This window comes from Ambystoma mexicanum, chromosome 5p (genome assembly GCF_040938575.1).
Source record: "Ambystoma mexicanum isolate Mex_15411 chromosome 5p, UKY_AmexF1_1, whole genome shotgun sequence".
Lineage (NCBI taxonomy): Eukaryota > Metazoa > Chordata > Amphibia > Caudata > Ambystomatidae > Ambystoma > Ambystoma mexicanum.
In genome coordinates, this window is record NC_090930.1 from 714,746,728 (window position 1) to 714,767,222 (window position 20,495).

Below are 20,495 nucleotides of genomic sequence, written 5' to 3' on the forward strand. Positions count from 1 at the left end.
GCCTGTTAGGGTAGGGAGGGTATTTCCATTTAATATGGAGAGGTTGGTGGGGGCTTCCGGTGACCCATAGAGTGTTGCATACTAAGCCGCAAAACATTCTGCAATATCCTGATCTGTCCACAGCGGTTCCGAGTTATCGGGTTTGATCATCCTGACCTGCTTATGCCCTTCATCTCTATGCTCCAGCCAGACTAACATTTTACCCGCCTTATCTCCAGTCTCATATAATCTGGCGCGCATCGTACTGTGTGCCTGTTTAGCGTTGTCTAGGGCTACATTGTGCATTTTTTTTTTGGGCAAGGACCAGTGCTCGGTTAGTTTCAGGCAGGTCTCAAGCCAGATGTGCGCGTTCTGCATGTTCCACCTGTTCTTCAGCCTCTTTTACTTTTTGTACTTGAGCTTTTTTGTGCGCCGTTGTCCAGGAGATAATCTCTCCCCGCAACACCGGCTTATACGCTTCCCATAACATTCCTGGGTTATCAATTGACCCTGCTTTTAGTTCAAAGTAATTGGTTGTAGTTTCTTGAATGCGTTCTACAAGCTCCGGGAAGCCTAAGTAATAATTGTAAAGGCGCCATGAAGGTGGAGGGATCGGCCTTGTCGTTGACAATTCTATTAATAGGGGCGAGTGATCAGAGATGCCACGCGGGAGTAGGGTGGCGTTAAGTACTCTGTGCACCTCTGTGGTTGGTACAAAAAAGTAGTCAAGTCTAGAGAGGGATGCATGGACGCCCGAGTGGAATGAGTATTCTCGACTCTTGGGGTGAAGGTCGCGCCATACGTCCTTCAGCCCCAGTGCTGATATGAAGGTAGCCAGCCTTGTGTGTGTGTCTGGATTCCTGCCCCTTAGGTGTGTGCGGTCCATTCCCAGGTTCATAACATCATTAAAATCTCCACCGAGAATTAGTGTGTCTGAGGAGTCCTGCATTATCAGGGGAGTTATCTCTTCTATGAGATTTGGCAACAACGTGGGTGGTGCGTAAATGGCTAGTATTGTTATGGTTTGATTCCATAGGGTTCCTGTCATGTGCATGTCCTGTGACACACTAGAAAGTGTGAGAGGTAGCTTCTTGTGGATCAATATTTGGACCCCTCTTGAGCCTGAAGTAAAACCTGAGTGCAGTGCTGTGTGATAGTTACCACGTTTAAATAGGTTGCATGTGGTGCCCGCCAGATGTGTTTCAGTGAGCAGCGCTACATCCGGTGCTTGCCTGTTTAACGCTTGGGTGACCAGTCTGCGTTTTATCCCACTACTCAACCCATTGACATTCCATGTCAGGAGACGTAGTGATTTTGTATCAGATCCAGCTCTTATCACCTGGGTGGGGGGGCGGGTTACTGTTGGCCGGTACATATAGGATTCCGGGAAGAAACCCATTCTGTTGTTTCGCCGTGTGGTGCGGATTCGTAGGAGTGAGTGTTTAGTGTTGTCGGACCATACATGAACAGAGATAAAAACAAAGGCAGAAACAAAAACTCCCCCTCCCCCAAGCTCCGTCCCTCGTTCCCTTGGAGGCATCTACTGCCTCGGTAGTATATAGTGTTACCTGACCCCTCTCCCTATACTCCCACCCAACCTGGAGTATCTGTCGCCCGAAATTTAAACAGAACAAGTAAACCCAACTAAGCCACTCTCAGTGGCACATGAACTTCAGCCAACAGCCACCCGGAGTGGCTCTCCGTAGACTTTACAGCACCTTCCTGTGGTGCCGACGTGCAATTCGTAGTTTTAGTCTTAGTCTTAGTTCGTGGGACGGGTGGCTGTTCGGCCACTGGCCTGGTTGTATTCCGTGAGTAGATTGGCGTGGGGAGCGAGAACTTTGTGGCGCTCCTAAATTTAGTAACCTTGTCATTCTGCCCAAAACGACACCCATTTCATACTTCTTCACGCTGCAGATTTCCTGGTTGTGGCTGTTGCTGCTGGTCCTGTTCTGGCGGTTGTTCTGGGCGAGGATTATTGCGTCTATCCCTCCCTCTTCTCTCCATGTTCCAGTTCCCTTCTATGTGTCGTTCGGCCCAGCTCCACGCCTCTCTGGGGTCGGTGAAGTGCACGGTCGTACCTCCATGGAATATCTTGAGTTGGGCAGGGAAAAGCAGTCCATATTTGACACCCATTGATTGCAAGCGTTTCTTGAGCGGGTCAAATGACTGTCGCGCTTTCTGTACCTCCCTGGTGAAATCGGGGAAAAAGGCTATTTTCGATCCGTTGAATGTGACCGTGCCCTTCGACCTTGCCAGATGGAGTACAGTGTCCCTATCTCTATAGTTCAAAAATCTGGCAATTACTGTGCATGGTGGAGCTCCTGGTGTCACTTTGCCAGCTGGGATACGGTGGGCCTGCTCGATGGAGAAGAATTTAGAGAATGACTCTCCGTCATAGATATTCGCCAACCAGTCCTCAAGGAACAGTTCCATGCATTCCCCTTCGGCTTTTTCCGGCAGGCCGATTATACGGATATTATTGCGCCGGGATCTACCCTCGCTATCGTCCACTCTTGCTTCCAGGGTCTTTATCCGTGCTAGCATACTCGTCACTTGCCGATTTACACCTTGCAGGCCATCCTCGGTTTCAGAGATTCGTGTCTCTGCCTCTCCCATACGGGAGGTCAGGTTTAGCAGATCATGGCGCAACAGGGACACATCAGCACCAATACTATCCATCTTTTTCTCCATCGAGGTCCTGGAGTTGGTAATGGCGCTCATGATGTCTCTTAGGGAGATATTGTCCACATGATCTGGGTCGACCGATGGTGGCCTCTCTGGTGAGCGGGGTGCTGGTATGGCTGCATATTGATCGATCCTGCTCTGTGTGGATGTTTTCCTGAGCTTATCCTTGCCGATTTTTCTGCTTGTTGGGGTACTGGTGTAGAACGCTGATGTCTGGTCCCGGAGGAGGGGGGTCCGCCAGGTGTTGGGAATAGGCACTATTGGTAAGTTACTGATGGTGGTTGCAGCGGCGCCGGGCACGCTGCGACCAGCAGCTATTTATATTCGTGCTAACTTTACAGTTCCCTTGTCCAAACAATGTCCATTAGCTACACATTCAGCAGCCTTGATACACTGCCCGAAGGTCAAGCCGGTGTAGGTGCGCGTATTTGTGAATTGCGAATCGGTCACAGCTTTATAGCGCCCACCGGGGCCCTGTGGTTCTGTCCCTGGGTAGCAACCACACGAACTGGGCAGCACGCCGCTGTGGCAGGGTGTCGCAGGCTGGGCGCCAGCGGGTCTGACACCAGTCTGCGTCGTGCTCCGCTGGATGGTCCCTCCAGAGGGAAGGATGGTTTTCAATGGGGTCGGGTGGGCTTGTTGCATCTGTTGGAATAAGGAGTTCATGCACTTCCTCCCTTGTCGCTTTCAGAATTCCAGTAGGGGTTTACAACTTTTCCCTAGTTGTCAGTGCTGGGGCACTTGTTCTTAACAATGTGGGATCGCCCGTTATGTCCCAGAAGTGAGAGGAGGTTTACAGCCCAGGTTGTCAGCAGGCGCTGGTAGAGGTTGCGGGTCTGGGTGGAGGGCCTTCGCCCATGGGGGGAGGGGGAGCGGGTCACCAGCACTCTCTATCCCACCTTCCCCACTCCTTACCACATTGCCGGATGTTCCAGGTCTCGAGTAGCGGGTCCGCGTCTCCGGTTTCAGGGGGCATGGAGCGGGCGTTCTACGCTAGTCGGAGCACCCGCCGGTGCGCCACGTGTCCACCTCAGCCGCCGGTCCGCAGCGCGCTCAGCCGCGGGGCTCGCTCGCACTCCTCCTCCCCCCTCGGCCGTGAGGGGGAGCGGTCCGCAGGAGCCGGGCGCCACCAACACTGCCACGCCAAGCGTCCCGCTCCGGGCCCGTTCCGGGACCCCGGACCGAAAGGGTGTCCGCGCAGGCAGAGGCGCTCACCCCGCAGCCGTCAACACGGCACGATCTCGCGGCAGGCGGGCGAGCTGCACCTGCGATCGCCGCACTGCCTCGTCGCCGTGGTCAGGATATTGGCTGCAGGGCCCGCCAGAGCTGTTCCTGGTGCGCGCCAACGCTGGAGGAGATCGTTGTTTCACTCTCGGACCGTCGGCTAGTGCGCGGTCGCAATTATGGTGGTCATCTTGGGCTCCGCGCTTGTTACGGTTCCTGTAACTTCCACTCGATCGGGACGGCAATTCCCCTTGCGGATTTGCATCGGAGCACCGTGATTCGGTGCAGGAAAGTCTCACACACCGCTGGAGTATTTCAGGGTTCAGCACAGATTTATTTTTGTGCAGGATTTCGGCAGGATAAGGCCAGTGGCGCGGGAGAAGCACGGGCTCACGTCCTCATCGGATGGCTGCTGGCCACGCCCCCTTAGCTGTATTTTGATGGATGTTTCAGTCTGTTTTTGTGCCTATGGGCTATGGAGTTTTTCCTCACTCCATAGGTATCATCTTTTTACATTTGTGTTACGCAGCACCCTCAGTGCAGTAACACAGGGATGTCATAGTGACCCCCAAACATAGACTCCATACCCTGGGACTGACTACTGTCTCCCAGGGCATGTAAAGTTACCGTTGACTTTACTAGTCAATACTTATGAACAAAACCAGTACAAACCATCTTACTATGGAGGTACTGAAAAGGGTTAATAGTTTTTCCCATGTGTTAATTTTCGAGAGGGTACCGTCCAGTCCCTCTCTCCAAAGTTTCTGGCTGGTGGCAGTGGTTACTACCGTAAATATTCGACCACAAATATTTTCCTATGGGATTTTCCCATTGTTGGAGGCTACCACTTTTTCTGACAGCCTGTAACATACCGCTGGTTTATTTTATTATTAACTTTACTCCAGTAGGTTTTTATTGCCCGATCTTTGATAATATTTCTTTCTCTGAAATCCTAACCCAGGTCGGGGATCCTTTGTTCGTCCTTTTGGCAGGCTTTTACACAGAAGCCCTCCTTTCGGCGCCACTGAGTCTGGGGTAGACAGGATGTGTGGGAGGGGGAATAGGCACCTTGGACAGGGTTACCTAGGCAACCCAAGTCGCACTCTGCCCCGATAGGCTGGGGGGTTATCCCGCCAGGATAGCCACCCCACTGTGTGAGTGACAGCTAGGCTGTATGAATGGGGTTTTTTCTGCATAAAAGCAGGGACCTGGGGACTGGAGCACAAGACGTCCCCACTGGAACTAAGAAATCCGAAGAGGAGAGAAGCTGAAGACATCTGCAACGACTGAACCACCGGCGAAGCCCTGCTGCAGATCCTCACCACTTTTTTCCAACGACTCGAGAAGATCTTCACCTGCAAGAGTCTTCTTCCCTTGAGCTGGTGGGGCCAACCAGTTCGCCAATCACCTTCCAGGACCGGCCTTGGTCGAATCGCCAGTGCCAAGCACTAGGAGACCGGATAGCCAGGCACCCGTCCACCACGGCCGCGATTTAAAGGAGCATACCTTTATTCCGTTTTGGCATCACCGCGGCTGGCTTCATCCCTGGGCAGTGCAGTAACTCGAACCTTCCTCCACGACGAGAACCTCTCTTCCTCTGCTGGATCTCCCGAGCTGCAGGAACTGCCAGGAACTACCGCCACCGCAGGAGCCTCTTCCACTTTTAAGGTACATTGTTCCGCCAGGCCTCCTGTTTCGTTGGGTACTGCTAAAGGTGTTTTAAATCCTTTACTTACCTTCTGCGCTGGCCGTCCCTATCGTCTAACATTGTCTTTTTACCTTCTGCATCATCCTTTTCAACATCTAACCAAAGACTTGACTGCAGCTACTAGAACTGTTTTAATCTGGGCATTTTGCCTTGTACCACTGACTCTGCCACAGGCATATTGACTCTGGTTAATTCTGTTACAACTGCCTTCTCTAGATTACTTTTCATCAAGAAATGTGTTGGTGCACCTAAAACTCTTATAACCACCTTTCCTTCCCTTTTTATATATTGATGAAGTGCCATTTTGCTCGGTTTTCACCTAAGTATTGCTTATGCTAAAGTACTGCCTTGCCTAACTTGTTCACAATCCAATTGGGAAGTGTTGATGGTGTGTTTAGGAGTCTAAACCTGTATAACTTGACCTTATCCCTCCCTCTGAAGAAATTGTTAGAGTGCCATTTCTGCTTGGTTTACACTGTGCCGTTTTGCTCAGTTTTCACTCTTGCTCAAACTTGTCTACAATTTAAATAGGGAGATGTGTATACTTTTTTGACTGTTTTAACTTGCTTTACTAATAGTGATTGGTGTGTTGAACTAAGAGTGTGTAAAAATAAATATATATATTCTTTGTAATACAAAGTTTTGGTCAGTGTTTCCTTGTTCCATAGTACTGTAGTGCTATTGTGTAAACCCTGAATAATGCTCATCTCCCTCTTGAGATAAATCTGACTGCTCAGCCACAGCTCCCAACTACATCTTTGTGGTACAGACTGATACCAAATGGGATTTATTGCATATACCTGTAGTCCTAATTTTCTGTAGTGCTCCCTAAGGGAACTGCATAGGATCTAGCAAACGCCACTCCGTCCAGTGTTCCGTTCCCACAGCTGCTTGCCGATGGGCATCGGAGGTCATGTGAACAGCACACTGGTACAGAGCCACCCTCCTCGATGGCACGTAAGGCGGCTAGTTTTGCTGACCAGCAGTAATTACATCACCCAGTTTCAGTCATGTTGGCTTTCTCGTAATGAGCAGCTTGAGCCCCACCACCCTTTGCATATCCCTTTCTCATTGGTCACGTGGTTCAGATCAGGGTTGCCCAGGCCCAGCCTGCCCGAGTGATTTCCCACTACGTATGTTTATAATGGTGCTATTTTGTTGTCCTTCCCCCTTCTTTAGCTAATTATAGGACAGTATCTTGGACTGTGTGTACACCCAATGTATCATTACCCCTGCCGTTCCCGGTGAAACCCTTTGTACTGGGCGCCTGTGGCTTAGAATCCCAGTGTCATGTCCTGTGTAGCTTCCCCTGCCGTCCCCCTTCTTTACTCTCGCAGTTGGTAGGTGTGTCTCCGCATCTATCGCTAAATTAGCACCTTTAACACAAGACCATGGTGATTTTTATAGTTTCTTTTAATTAGATTTATTTTTGGGATGGTGCAGAACATCTCCCTAACCTCTGAGGACAGTAGTGAGTCTGAGGGCATGTTTTAACCGTCTTTCATTTCACACTGAGAAAGAGGAGAGGTCTAGCGAGAACAAATGAGGTAGACAGTTACTTTTGAAGTGGCTTTTATTCGTCTGGTCTCGAGTAGATATAAAGGCAATGATAGCTGCATATTCATTTATAACCTTTTGCACGCTAAGTGTATTGTGTGTAGTTACATTATTAGTAGCAATGTGTCTTTGTAGTTATTTCTCATAATAAAACGTATTACACTATACAGGAGAGTACAAGAGCATTCCTTGAGTGTTCATTATTGAGAACCAAGACAGAATCATTAAAGCACATATTGAAGTGTTGGGCGTCCATTTGAAGTACTGTATATTGACAATGTATATTGTGCATGTTTTAATATGAAAAGGGTTTGTCAATGGTTTGAGAAGTGGACCATCAATAAAATATGTGACATTAGTAAATTTGTCCGTGGAGGAGCCACCCACTGCAGGGGGTTGTCGTCTACTCTCTATTCTGATACACAAAGACATACATATGCTTTTCTCTACCTCTACTCTTACCACAGCCCCTACTGGGGGTAATGATGTAGGGTCTAGGACACTCCCCTGGCAAGGAGGAAATGCTCTGTGAGATAGAGGTGATACGAATCATGTAAAGTCTGATCCCCATGGCACTGTAGGACCATCTGAAACAGAGATATGGTCAGGACAGAGGGTGCAAGGCACCAAAATAGGAACAGTCGTACCAAACAGCAAAAATGACATCAAACATTCTGAGGAGGCAGCGACTAGGATCCTGCTCTACTCCCCCTCTTCGCCCCTGTGGTAGGTCTGGCTATGCCCTGGTAGGCCGTCTACCCCAGATTCAGAGGGGTCCCTGTGCCACTCTGACAGGGTCAAACCATACAATAATATTTCATGTCGATCTTGAAATGACAACAATTTTAATTGATTTACAAACACATAACACCCCTCCCCCCTGCCCCAGAAGGGAGCATGGTACCTTGGGAATGGATTTGTGTATAGTAACAAGGGTTACCCTTTGGTGAGTAGACAAGAATGTGGAAGAGGGAGCTTTGGAAAAGCCCAAGAGAGGGATTGCCCGTGGGCAGAGAGAGACATGTACGTCCTTGGGGAGGAACCAAGGGGAACTATCAGGGAAGAGAGTGAGAGGACAGGCAGAAGGAAGACCTGAAACACCTAGAGGAAACAGATGAGATTACATTGGAGAATGAGTAGGAAGCGGAACACAGCCAGAGGGGAATAGCATCAGGGCACAGAAGGAAGAAAGAGTCCGGGCAGGGAGGTTTCTGAGGACCACTTGGGTCCATAATAGCGGGATGAGATTTGAGACACTGATGCTATGCTGGGAGGATAGGACAGTGAGACTAAGGAAAGGGGGAAAGGGGAGAAGCATAACCCTGGTAAACAATATAGGAGGAAGAAAGGAGGGGGCAGCAAAACCTCCAAGTGAAAAAAGCTCTGGTGAGGGCAAAGCAAGAGCTCTAGAAGTCAAAGGTCTGGCTTATCTTCCATACACCTCTCTTCCGAAAGCCTTGGAACTACGGCAGAGGACTATTTGCTGGACATGTAGTGAACCTGAGGGAAATGGCAACCTCCTTAGGAGAGCAGAAGGAGAAAAAAATCCTCCTTTAGGGATTGGATGCACAAAACAATTTTCTGAATACTGTGAGCACTTTTGAACTTTGGACATTTTACCACCACAGATTTAGATTTGCATTGACCTTTGGAACTTGAACATTTGTACTGAGGATTCCGATTGGCACACGATGGGAAAACCCTGTTTTGGTTGGACCCTGTATTAGGTCCGATTGCCAATGACCCTCACTTCAAGATACTTGATGTTCAGCAATTATTTTTGCCATGATATTCCTAGTGACCCTTTCTGCCAAATCATTCGGGCAATCCGCATTTCTTTTGGAAATTATCCTGTCACTATGTTTCCTCCAGCATGCATATAAATAAACCGGAAACATATCTTTGTGTCTATGTCTCCGTTCTGAGATCTTAAGTGAAAAGGTGGTGAGTACGCAGTCCACCCAGTGGGTTCTTACACAGGAGGAGAAACACGTTTTAGTGACCTTGCAACAGCTGCTCTGGAAAAAGGTAACTTAGAGAGGCGCCCACAAGAAGGCAGGTGGAATGCAGGACCAAGACTAGTGCTCATGGGTGTAATGAATCCTACAGAGTCATCACTAATTCCCAACAAAGATCTCCTCCCATGTGACCAGGGGATGGCAGCCGCTAACTGATGCTGTCCCTGGGGGTGGTATTATGAGTTAAGATCATGTAGGAGACGATGGCCGACAGGGAATGGTGGTGATCCCATCAGGAGAGACACAGTAGTCTTCCCTTCACAGAGAAGAAGACTGCATCATGCCTAAAATTCTGATGGCTTGCTGACACTGTACAAGCATTTTCCATTGTAAGCCCCAAAATTCTATTCTTGAAAATCACTCTAGGCCAAACATCATTCATACCTCTAACACTCATGACACACATTTAGAATCCCCCGTCTCTAATTATTCTCTAAACCGAAATCCTGAAAAATATCACATTGGAAATTATAGAAAAACTACAGACTCCAATTCCCAGAAAACCTTAGGCACCGAGACAAGGAGTCGGAGAAAGGATTTAATGCGGATCAGAGGATACACAAAATCAAGCATGCGGTCTAGCTGTTTTGAGGTGGTCCGAGTGAGCGGGACACTTAAAAATGGTGCCCGCTTTAAAATAGAGAGCCGAAGAAAAGGAAGTGAAGACCTGGACGGGAGAAGCAGAGCCGAGGCAGACCGCTGTCCGGGGCAGGACTGCGCTCGAGGAAGCAGACATTTCCACCACACTGCTCACCAGCGTTCTATACCTGTGTGCCGTGAGGCCAGAAGGGACACTGCAAGCATGGAGGGAGAACTGCTGAAGAACCAGCAGAGCTACCAGGAGCGCAGATGTGGAGAGGAGGAGCAGTCATGCTGGCAGGTGAAAGCAGAGCCACCCAGAGTGCTTGAAGGATGTCTGCACTGCAGAGGAGGCCGTCCCAGAGCGGTGCCCTTGCACCTCGAAACGCACCCAACATTGACACGTGAATGATGGCTGAACTCTCCCACTGCCTCCTCCACTAACAAAACCTGAACCAAAACTTCTCTTCACTTGAACTTTCTGCCTTGATCTAGTCCTCTTTTTCAATGCGTTGCGCCCTACTTTATTTTAAAACTTAGGCGTTGTGCTTTTTCAACATCCTGCACCCAATATTGTGCATTGCATTTCGTGCCCTGTTTTTGACACTCAATCCTATGTGTTGTGCTTCTCAACATCCTGCACCTCGAATTGCATTGCATTTTGTGCCCTGTTTTTGACTCTCAAACGTAGGTGTTGAGCTTTTAACATCCTGCACCCAATATTGTGCATTTCATATTGTGCCTTGTTTTTCACTTTCAAACTTGGATGCTGTGCTTTTACATCCTGAACCCCAGGTTGCATTGTATTTTGTACCCAGTTTGTGACTTTCAAACTTGCGTGTTGTGCTTCTTAACATCCTGCACCCCAGATTGCATTGCATTGTGTGCCCCTCCTTTAACCACTAGACCGCCTTATGAGCTGGGCCAGAACTTGCAGTGCAGCCTCTCCTCTTTCCTCCAACTATCCTCTGCCACCCTCATAGCACTCACCATCTCTCCTATCTTCTCCAACTGCTACACTTTCACCTACCCTCCCTCCCTTAGAAAGTCTGGAAGACAAGCACAAAAAAGACATACTGAGAGCCAATTTCAGTGCAACTTCCAGAGATGTCTTCACTGACATCCTTTTCTCTGTCCCTGCTGCAGCTCTATGGACTCCTCATCTCATCTCATCTCATCTCCACTCTCCTCCCTTTCACATCCTCTCCCATCAATGGTGGCAGCAAGTGGTAAGTCCTCTTGGCCGACTTCTCATCATCACGCTGCATCATTAAGGTCTACCACACAGGCACTAGCTTGGTTCAGGGTCCTCAACCCAACCTCCTCCTCCTCCTCCTCCTCCTCCTCCTCTTTGACCGGCAGCTGCCGTCCCTCATTAACTTCCTTTGTTCACCTGCCTCTCCCCCTACCACTTGCCCTGTCCCTCCCCTTCTGACTGTGTACCATGCCCCTGTACTCCACCTCAGAAAACCTTCAAAGACGGAAACCTCCTTCACCTGGCTACTCTTTAAGCCTGCTCAGCCAACAAACACTCCACTGACATCTGCCTCCTTCTTGAAGACACTGACCTCAACATTCTCGTTCTTACCTAGACATGGATCAATGCCAGCTCAGTCACTGCCTTTGACTCCCTTCTCCCTGATGCCTTCAAGATCATTTCCAAGCCACAACCTCACTGTGCTGGCAGTGGGTTTGCCTTAATCTTCCCTGAGTGGGTTCCTTCTTCCGTTATACCCACCCAGGTCTACTCTTCCTTTGAGAGCCTGGTCTGCAAGTTGGTCATCTCTCCCTGCTCCTCTCTTACCATTGCCACTATCTACAGGCCTCCCAGCGCTACCACCCTGTTCCTCTTTCAATGAGCTGATTTCTGTTCCTCCCTACTCTCAACCACCTCCAATCTCCTCCTCATGGGCGATTTCAACATCCAATTAGACTCCCCTGTCACGGTGCCATGTAATAATGTCCCCACAAAAATCTCGCCATGCAAAAATATCGCCGAAAAATTGCCATTTGGCCATTACCAACACCCTTGACATTCTTGCCCCAGTCATGTGGATCTGCCTGAAACCCACCTCCAAACATAAGACCTGGTACGACTGTGAACTTGCAGCCCTGAAACGCAAGTGCAGAGCTACAGAACGTAAGTGGCAAACCTCAGACTCACCCTCTGACAAACTGGCCTGCCGCCTGCTCCAAAGGCAATACAGACTCTCCATCCATGCCAAGAAAAGGGCCCACATCCAGGTACGGGTATCTGGTGCATCCAACAACATGGCTGAAATCTGCAGGTAACTAGCCAACCCTTCCACAGTCTCCTCCTCCCTGATTCCGTTCCAGGCCCCCTGCAACGCACTGGCCACACACTTCACCACTAAAACTCTGGACATCCTGAGCACCCTTGCTACCCTTCCTCCCAACCCGTCCCTCACTCACTCCCTTACCTCCTATGGCTTCTCACCCTCCTTCCTCTCTCTCCTCCTTCTCCCCTGTCACACCTGAAGAGGTCACAAGAGTTGTCCGCTCCATGTAGGTCTCTTCCAAAAAGGCTTCCCCTTGCTCCTCCAGAACCATCAAGGACAACATTGTCTCTCTTGCCCCTTTACTCGCTGATCTCTGCAACCACTCTTGCCACTGGATCTTTCCCATCCTCCTTCAAGCACTCTCTTGTGCGCCCCCTCCTGAAAAAACCTTCAGCAGACCCTACCTGTTAGCCAACTACTGACCTATTTCCATCACCCCCTTCCTTGGGAAACTGCTGGAGAAGCTGGCCTTTTCACAATTTACATCACACGCTTAACTTGTTGTTGGTCTCCACGATCATCAATGTGGATTCGGAGCATCCAGAGGCATGGAAACTGCTCTTCTGAACACCTGTGAAGAACTGCTCATATCTCTGGACTCCAACTCTCCAGCTGTCCTCATCCTACTCTATCTTTCCTCTGCCTTCGACACGGTCAACCATTCTAACCTCATAAAACGGCTCCATGATACCTTTGGCATCTCGGAGCGGGCACGGGACTGGCTGACCTCCTTCCTAAATGACCGTTCGGCCCAAGTCATTTTGGCAACCTTCTCCTCACTTCCTTCCTTCTCCACCTGTGGTGTCCCCCAGGGGTCAAACCTCTCCCCCTGGCTCTTCAACACTTACCTTGCTGAGCTGGCACTCCTCATTTGCTCCTTCTGTGCCAACTTCCAGTGCTACGCAGATGACACACAACTCTTTCCCAAACTTCCTACTGACTCTCTTGCATCTTCCATCATCCCTCACTGCCTATCTGTCATCCAGTCCTTGTGCACTTCTAACAATCTCTGCTTCAATGCCAGCAAGACTGGGATCATTCCCATTGAGACCCCTGCACCCTCTTTTTTCCCCGCACCCTGGCCTTCCTCTATGGGCTCTCCCCTGCTCCTTCACCTGAAGCCAGAAACCTTGGAGTCATCTACGACTCCTCGCTCTCCTTCCTTTCTCACACTCAGGACATTGTCAAGAAGTCCCACTTTCAACTTTTCCTTCTCAAAAGAATTCTCCCTTTTCTCACTTTCCCCCAGAAGCTCAATCTTATCCGAGCCCTGGTTCTCTCTAGGCTGGATTACTAAAATAGCCTTCGCCTGAATCTATCTATCTTCTCCACTACAACCCCTCCAGCAAATCCAGAATCGGGCAGCAAGAGTTATCCTTGGCCTTAAGCCCAGGGGCCGCATGCCTCCTGCCCCGAATCACTGCTCGGTTGCTGCATGGATTAAATTCAAATCCCTCTGCATCATCCACAAGGCTGCCTGGGACCACGCTATCTGCAACTTTCTCTTGCTAAATACTCCCCCTCTAGACCTCTACAGTCCTTTGGCACCAACTTTGTGTGTAAAGCGTTTCGCTAAGCAGAGGGCCAGAGGCCGATCACTTTCCACAGCTGGCTCCCTCTTATGGAACAGCCTCCCCCTTCCTTTTCGTCTTGAGTAGGACTTCCTCAAATTCCAAAAGCTCCTCAAGACTTTCCTCTTCAACTCCTCCTTCCCTTCTTCCCTCCTCTGCTAATCTCATAGTCACTGTGATTGGTGACCAGGGCTCTTATATATCCTTCGCTGGGGCGATTGGCCTTCCACACCCAATCGCCCCAGCCTCTGCCTACCTCGCAGCACTTGCTTCAGCATCCTCCGCCTTCATCTTGTAGGCTTGCACCATCTAGGTTCAAGCCTGCAAGGTTCCAGGCCGCATAGCACTTACCATACTATGCACTTCATCTGTTGCTCACCCCCCGAGCACGGACATTACAACACTCACCCCCCACTCCCACTTCTCCTCTTCTACCTGCACATTCTGAATACTCACAAGGCATTGCAGGGCCGTCTTTATCCTCCACTGTACTCAATGTTTTCTATCTCATGTTCCCTCCCTGTTGCCATGCGGGCACTTTGAAACAGAAATTACTTACTGTATAAGCGCCTAACAAATGCACAATAAATAAATAAATAAATAAATAAAAACAAAGCAGGGAGGCTGAAGAAGTGTCCAGACTGAGTAACCCCTGGAAGAGACTGTCGGAGAACCTTTCTGTTTTGCTAGCTTGTTGGATATTTGAGAACAGTATCTGTGCACTCTTTTGTTGCCCACTTCTTTGAACATGTGTGTAAGACCTTAGGGTAACCAGGAGGCTAAGGACCTGTTAAGACTAGGACATTACATGGTAGACTAGGGGTGTCCCTGGAAGGACAAGTACTCTTACCTTAGAGTAAGAACTTTATTTTTTTTACATTAATCTGTATAGGTGTAGGAGACTTGGACAAAGGTCCCACTTAGTGTTATCCCATCCCTGACAATGTTGGTTTTAGAAACTGTTTTATTAGTTACAGATGTCCCCCTAGTTCCTGTAGCAGGGGTCTGCAACCTGCGGCTCTCCAGATGTTTTGGACTATGACTCCGATGATCCCTCGTCATTGACTACGTTGAATAGGAATAATGGGATTTATAGTCCAAAACATGTGGAGAGCCAAAGGTTGCAGAACCCTGTCCTATAAGCATTTGGTATAACCACTACCCAATCAGAAAACTTAATAAAGGATCTTTTGTGAAACTCGACCCTATGGTGTTACATGTGTCATTGCTCAGCCTTACCAAAGGTGAGTATTGTGAAAGATCAAATCAGGATCAAGTCCAGTGTGTATTATGTGACAAGTGAGTTCAAGAATTCAACTCTTTTCACAGGCCGATTTGTCAAATATAAAGATCTGTGGTTCTTTTTATGTTCCCAAAATGCCCTTGGATTTTCTGTGAAGCTGGAATCCTCACTTGTATAATTTGTCCCCTCTATCTAAAAGGGTATTTTGAAAGAGTACAATAATAACCCATCACAAAATAATTTACATGGTTATTCGATGTTTTGATAATCTGCTTTGCTCAGTAAGACAAGTCAAACTTTCTTATTGCAACTACAATATATACTAAAAGTGATTAAAGAGAGACAGACAGAAGGAAAGAGACAAAGCAAGACAGAGAAAGAGAGACAGGGAGAGAGAACAGAAAGAGAGAAACAACAAGTATCTGATGCCGAGCCAGCACAGATTACAATTAGTATAAAGCACATAAATACTAAAGTGTCCAAAACAGACACCACACACATTAAATAGAAAGCAGTTAGACAAGTATATCACAAGATGCAATGCTTTTGCGATGGAAAGTGAGAAGGAAGACAATGGTTAAAACATATGACATGCCTTAGAAATTATAAGGACCACCAGCAAAATCACCAACACTAACTTGAAAGGTCCTGCACCACCCCTTGAACAATTGTCCAACAAGCGTCACAGGTAGGTAAACAGGGTTAACTATTCGGGAAAGGTTTAAATACAAAATGTATATATACTAACTGGTACTATTTATTACAGGTTTCCAGATGGAAATAGGAGCAGCCACCATTCTGGGTGGTCAGCAAGACACCACAGCAGGTTGCTATGTTCAGGTTCCACAACCCAGGCCAAGGCAGGGGGTAGTTGCAGGTACAGACACTACACTTTATGGAGATTTAATGAGTCCAAAAAGGGAGTAAATGATATGCAAGCACACCATGAAAAACCGCCAAAGGGACAACCCATCAACTGAAAGTAAGTCAGAAGACAACTCACGGCAATGGTTGCATTGAACAAGTCTGTGAGGTGCCTTTCAGGATTGGTATTGGGTCCAGATGGTAGCGATCTCAGTCCCTGTTTCAGGACTGCTGGTCCCAGAAAGTGGCTGTAGCTGGAAATTCAGGATCCTAACAAAGGAAGAACTCTGCATGAAGTGCCCTGATGCAGTTGAAGGGTAGGCGATGCAACTGGCAGTGAGACAGCAATGGCTTGTGGCAATGAGGGAGGAGAAAAATTACTTCAATTCCAGTGCAGTAACTCAGCCTGGATGCATTAAGTAGAAACAGAGTCATGATGAGGTCTATTGATGATGCACAGCAAAGAGAGGTGCAGGTACTGAACCTCAGTGTCAAGATTCACGATGGGGTCCCTAAGGCTCTGGAGGCTTTCACCCAAATAGATCTGCGTGTCCTAAAAGAGAAAGAAGTTTGCCAAACGAAGAGCAGTACAAAGAGCATATTGTTCCCACCGCCTTAATGCAGGTAGATGACTGTTAGGCTTCCCCTGGACAAGAGGCAGAGCTGTGCCTTTAAAAGGTTTGCTTTCGTTATGTTTTTTTCAGCAGCAGTCCTGGCACACCTTCAAGGTCCTCTCTCCGTGTTTCAGATTACAGTTCCAGTGATTGACTGTAGAATGGCTCCAAAACGTCACCATATATACGAAATTCTAGTATCAGGAAACATGCAGCTTTAAAACTCTGAAAGGTTATCCTATCATTTATAATCAGCTCAGAGATATGTGTGACAAACTATAGATGTAGAATAGGATGTCTGACAAGCTATACCAGTGCTACAAGTTCAAGGCATGCCGCTGCCATTCCCGGGCACTGGACAAAGACTGCATAAAGACAGACCAATATATGGTCATTCTTACCCCTGAATAGGAAGGAGGCAGATGGTCATACAAACGCAGTGGTGGAGAGCGAGAGCATGCGAGAGAGAGCTTAAACAACAAGGCAGCCATTTTGGCCAACGTAATAGCCTAAAGATATACTTCCATTAGTCTGCTAGGAAAATACTGTACACAAATGTGTGACATATACGTTAAAGCCACTAGGCCCTCTCCACCATTACCTTTTCTCTAATGGTAGCTCTAAAGATACTGTTCAGTATTTGCCAAAGAAGTTAAATGCAGTGGTACGGAGGGTGGAAAAAGAAATTCACTTGCCATAAGGATGAAGAAAGAACCAAAAGAATCTGCAAATATGCAGAAGGGGAGTGGGGGGGAGTGGTGGTTTTAAAACAACAAGGCAAAACTCAGCAAAGAGGAAATTCTTTCCTGACACATGTTTAAAAAAAAAAACAGAGTAGGAATGTTTGTGTCTCCAGATAGGCAAAAGAGTTCACTGTACACATGTATGAACAGACATCAGGATTTATAAAGTACTCAATAAACGTGAACCTAAAGAGTACGAGATATACTTTGAAATGTCAGTGTACTCACTTCTAGTGGCATACTCAATACGTTTGCCTTCTCCTGAACAATCAGAGTCGTTCGAGTCCTCAGTTCCAATGAAATCTGAATCTTCCTCTTGTTTTATACTGGATGCAATATCCAGATCGAAAGCTGGATTGTCTAAGAAGAAATAGAGTGAATAAATGTGGTGATAAATAGAACAACAATTTGGAATTCAGCTGCAGCAGAATTTATTTTGCTGTGAGAGAGTGGCCTATTGCATGATGCATCTACCCAACTAGATCCGAGACCACGTATACTTTTTTTTCCATGAAGGTGATGTGAACCCCCCCTCTCCTTAACCTTAAAAAATACAACTTTTGAAACATCCACATGCCTTTTCGCCTGTGTGCTTTAATGACTGCAGGCTCCTATGCACAAGAATTAAAGAAAATGCTTACTGTCCTTCACCCCCCCTATATTTTCAAAATGTAAACCAAAGATATCGCTTAATTTTTCATCCCTATTTATTATGCAAACATTTTTCTCATTTCAAATTTCTTCATACCGTATGCAGAGTAAGCATTTTGATATTAAAAATGGTTTGATATACTAAAATAAGTACTACACTAACCCAGAAAATAATGTACGTCAATGTAGCCCTTGAAATGCTGTAGTGAATATGTCGCCTAAGGCACACTTACTCACTGGAAACCTTCTTAGAGGTATACCATGTAGGCCATGTACTTGAAATGTCACCTATATTTTCTTCTTATGGACCCCTGTGAGATTGTCTTTCACTGGTCCATTCATGGTCACTCGACATATGTTCCCCACTACATCCTTTGGGACATGGACTTTATCTCCAGAATACATTGGTATTGAGACAAGCCTGCTAAAATACTTCATGACCAACTATTTTCTTCTATGGAAATGACATATGCATTCCATAGTTCCATAGTCTTTTTTTTTAGCAAAGTTACTCTTTTTACCGTTTCAAAACAAATGATGTATCTCCTTGAACCTCAATTTTAAAATAAACAGAAAAAGTTGAAAATTGACAAAGTTACAGTACTCCCCATTCTGTAGTGGCCTGAAAAAACGTAAACTGTAGATACTATTATCTAGGCATACAAATGCTTCTACAGCATCATTTGGCTTCATTTGTTTAAATTAATGTCTAGCGGTCCCCCCACACACTTTGAAACTTAAAACCAAAAAATAGCCTTGAAACGACTATATTCCATTTACACACTAACTTCTATACACCGAGCTAAAATATTAAAAGAAAGGTATAGAAATCCTTAACATTTTTTAAATATAGAAATCCTTACTTTTTTAAAATATCTCTACATATTCAATCAGGCTTTCGTCCTCACTCAACGAGACTGCTTTTATCTCTGTTTGTGATTTACTTCTATCGGCTCGCTATGCCAACCATTCCTCACTCTCTGTACTTCTAGACCTATCGGCTGCTTTTGACAGTATCACTTTATTTTGCTTTCCTCTCTTTCTTCTCGCAGTTTCAAATGTTCTGTTCTTCACTGATTTCATTCAGATCTATCTAATCAGACACACACACTCTGTATTTTGGGCTGTCCACACGTCCTCCTCTTCCCTCTTAAACATGGGGTACCTGAGGGTTCTGTCCCGGGTCCTCTTCTCTTTATTTTTACATACTATTCCACTTGCCTCGATTATCAACGTTTTCGGTTTGTCTTACCACTTCTACGATGATAAGAAGTAGTTCTCATCTTTCTCTTCCTTTTTCATGCTATTACCTCTCATCTTTCTGCCATTCAGTCTTGGATCACGATCTCCAACTAAATCCCTCCAAGACTGATTCTCCTTTCTTTCTTGCTACTATTCCTTCATCTCTTATGTATTTTGTAGCTTATTTTATTTATTTTGAAGTTATATAGCGTGCCAAACCCAAAGGCGTCTGGGCACTTTCTTACAGAATGTAGTAGATGTTACAGTATTTGCACAAACAAATAGTTAACACGACAGACAAGGCTCAGGATAATGACATTACAGATAAGTGATGCGAACCAAGAAACATACAGAGAATACACATACACTGAAGAGCAGGAGGGGTGAAGGCGAGATGGTCTAATGGGAGTACTTAGTTGTTTAGGCTTTATTTATTTTGAAGCTTATATAGTGTGCTCCTACTTCTATCTCCTTCCCACCTATATACTTATATATGTCCCGGGAGGATATCTCAGCGGCAATGTGCGCATACCTATATATGTCCCGGGAGGATATCTCAGCGGCAATGTGCGCGCCTTAGAAGCAAGACGACATGAAGCAACAGAGGTTCAATCCCCGGGTCCACGCTTAGAAATCTCTGGGTGTTTAAGCAAGTTATAAATACGCAACTAAGACAAAAACAATTATGCAACTAAATAAACAAAAACTATTTCTGTAACAGCCCTCCGGGCTGTGTGAGTGCTTTAAAAATGTAAAATAAAAAAAAATACCTTCCCATTTTGTAGTCTGCTGTACTCTTGGTGTTTTATTTTGATTATTCCCTTGCTTTCACTTCTGATATTTCCTCGGTTTCTCGTTGCAGTTAATTTCAAATTTTTAATATTTGGAAAGCTAGACCTTTTCTTTCCTTTCATGCTACCAAGTTACTTGTGTCTACCCTTATTTTTTTCTCGTTTATTTTACTGCTGTAGTCTTTTACTTGGTATTCCTGCAACGCACCTTAGTCTTCTTTGCGCCATCTTTAACTCGGCTGTACGTCTTCTCTTTTGTATATCCTCTGGACTCTTTCTCCAACTCTGGCATTTCTTCTATGGCTCCCTTTTCACTCTCGTCTTCTTTAACTTCCTTTGACTTGTCTTTACATCTCTTCATAACCGGGCTCCTTGTTGCTCTTCTCATATGTTTTGACACCCCTATCCGTTATCTACGCTCCCAAACTTTGTTTCTTCTCTCTGTCCCTCATCCTCCATGTACTCAATCTCGTTTTTGCAGTCATCTATCTTACTGGCACCCTTGCACTGAACACGCTTCCTCTTCCTATTTGTTTCCTTTCCATCTATTCTTTGTTTCGTTCTCGTCTTAAAGACTATCTTCTTTCTTCCTAAACTCTACAAAATTGATATCTTCATTTGATTGTACCATTCTTTATATTGTGCTAAGCACTTTGGCATAAAGCTCTCTACAAAAAAAATATTCAAAATTAAAATATGCATGCTAAATTCCTACCTTCTCTG

General features: G+C 46.5%; 1 protein-coding gene across 8 annotated transcripts in view; it reads right to left on the bottom strand.

Annotated features, from left to right (window-relative positions):
* Positions 1-20,495, bottom strand: part of LOC138481148 (zinc finger protein 250-like) — a 729,359-nt gene that overhangs the window by 204,856 nt on the left and 504,008 nt on the right. For 7 of the 8 annotated variants that reach the window (XM_069613086.1, XM_069613087.1, XM_069613084.1 and 4 more), the window contains one exon: positions 17,317-17,448. The exons of the other annotated variant lie outside the window; for it this stretch is intronic. In XM_069613086.1, coding sequence (XP_069469187.1) covers positions 17,317-17,448 — 132 coding nt within the window. The remainder of the gene's footprint in view (positions 1-17,316; positions 17,449-20,495) is intronic. 8 annotated transcript variants of the gene reach the window in all.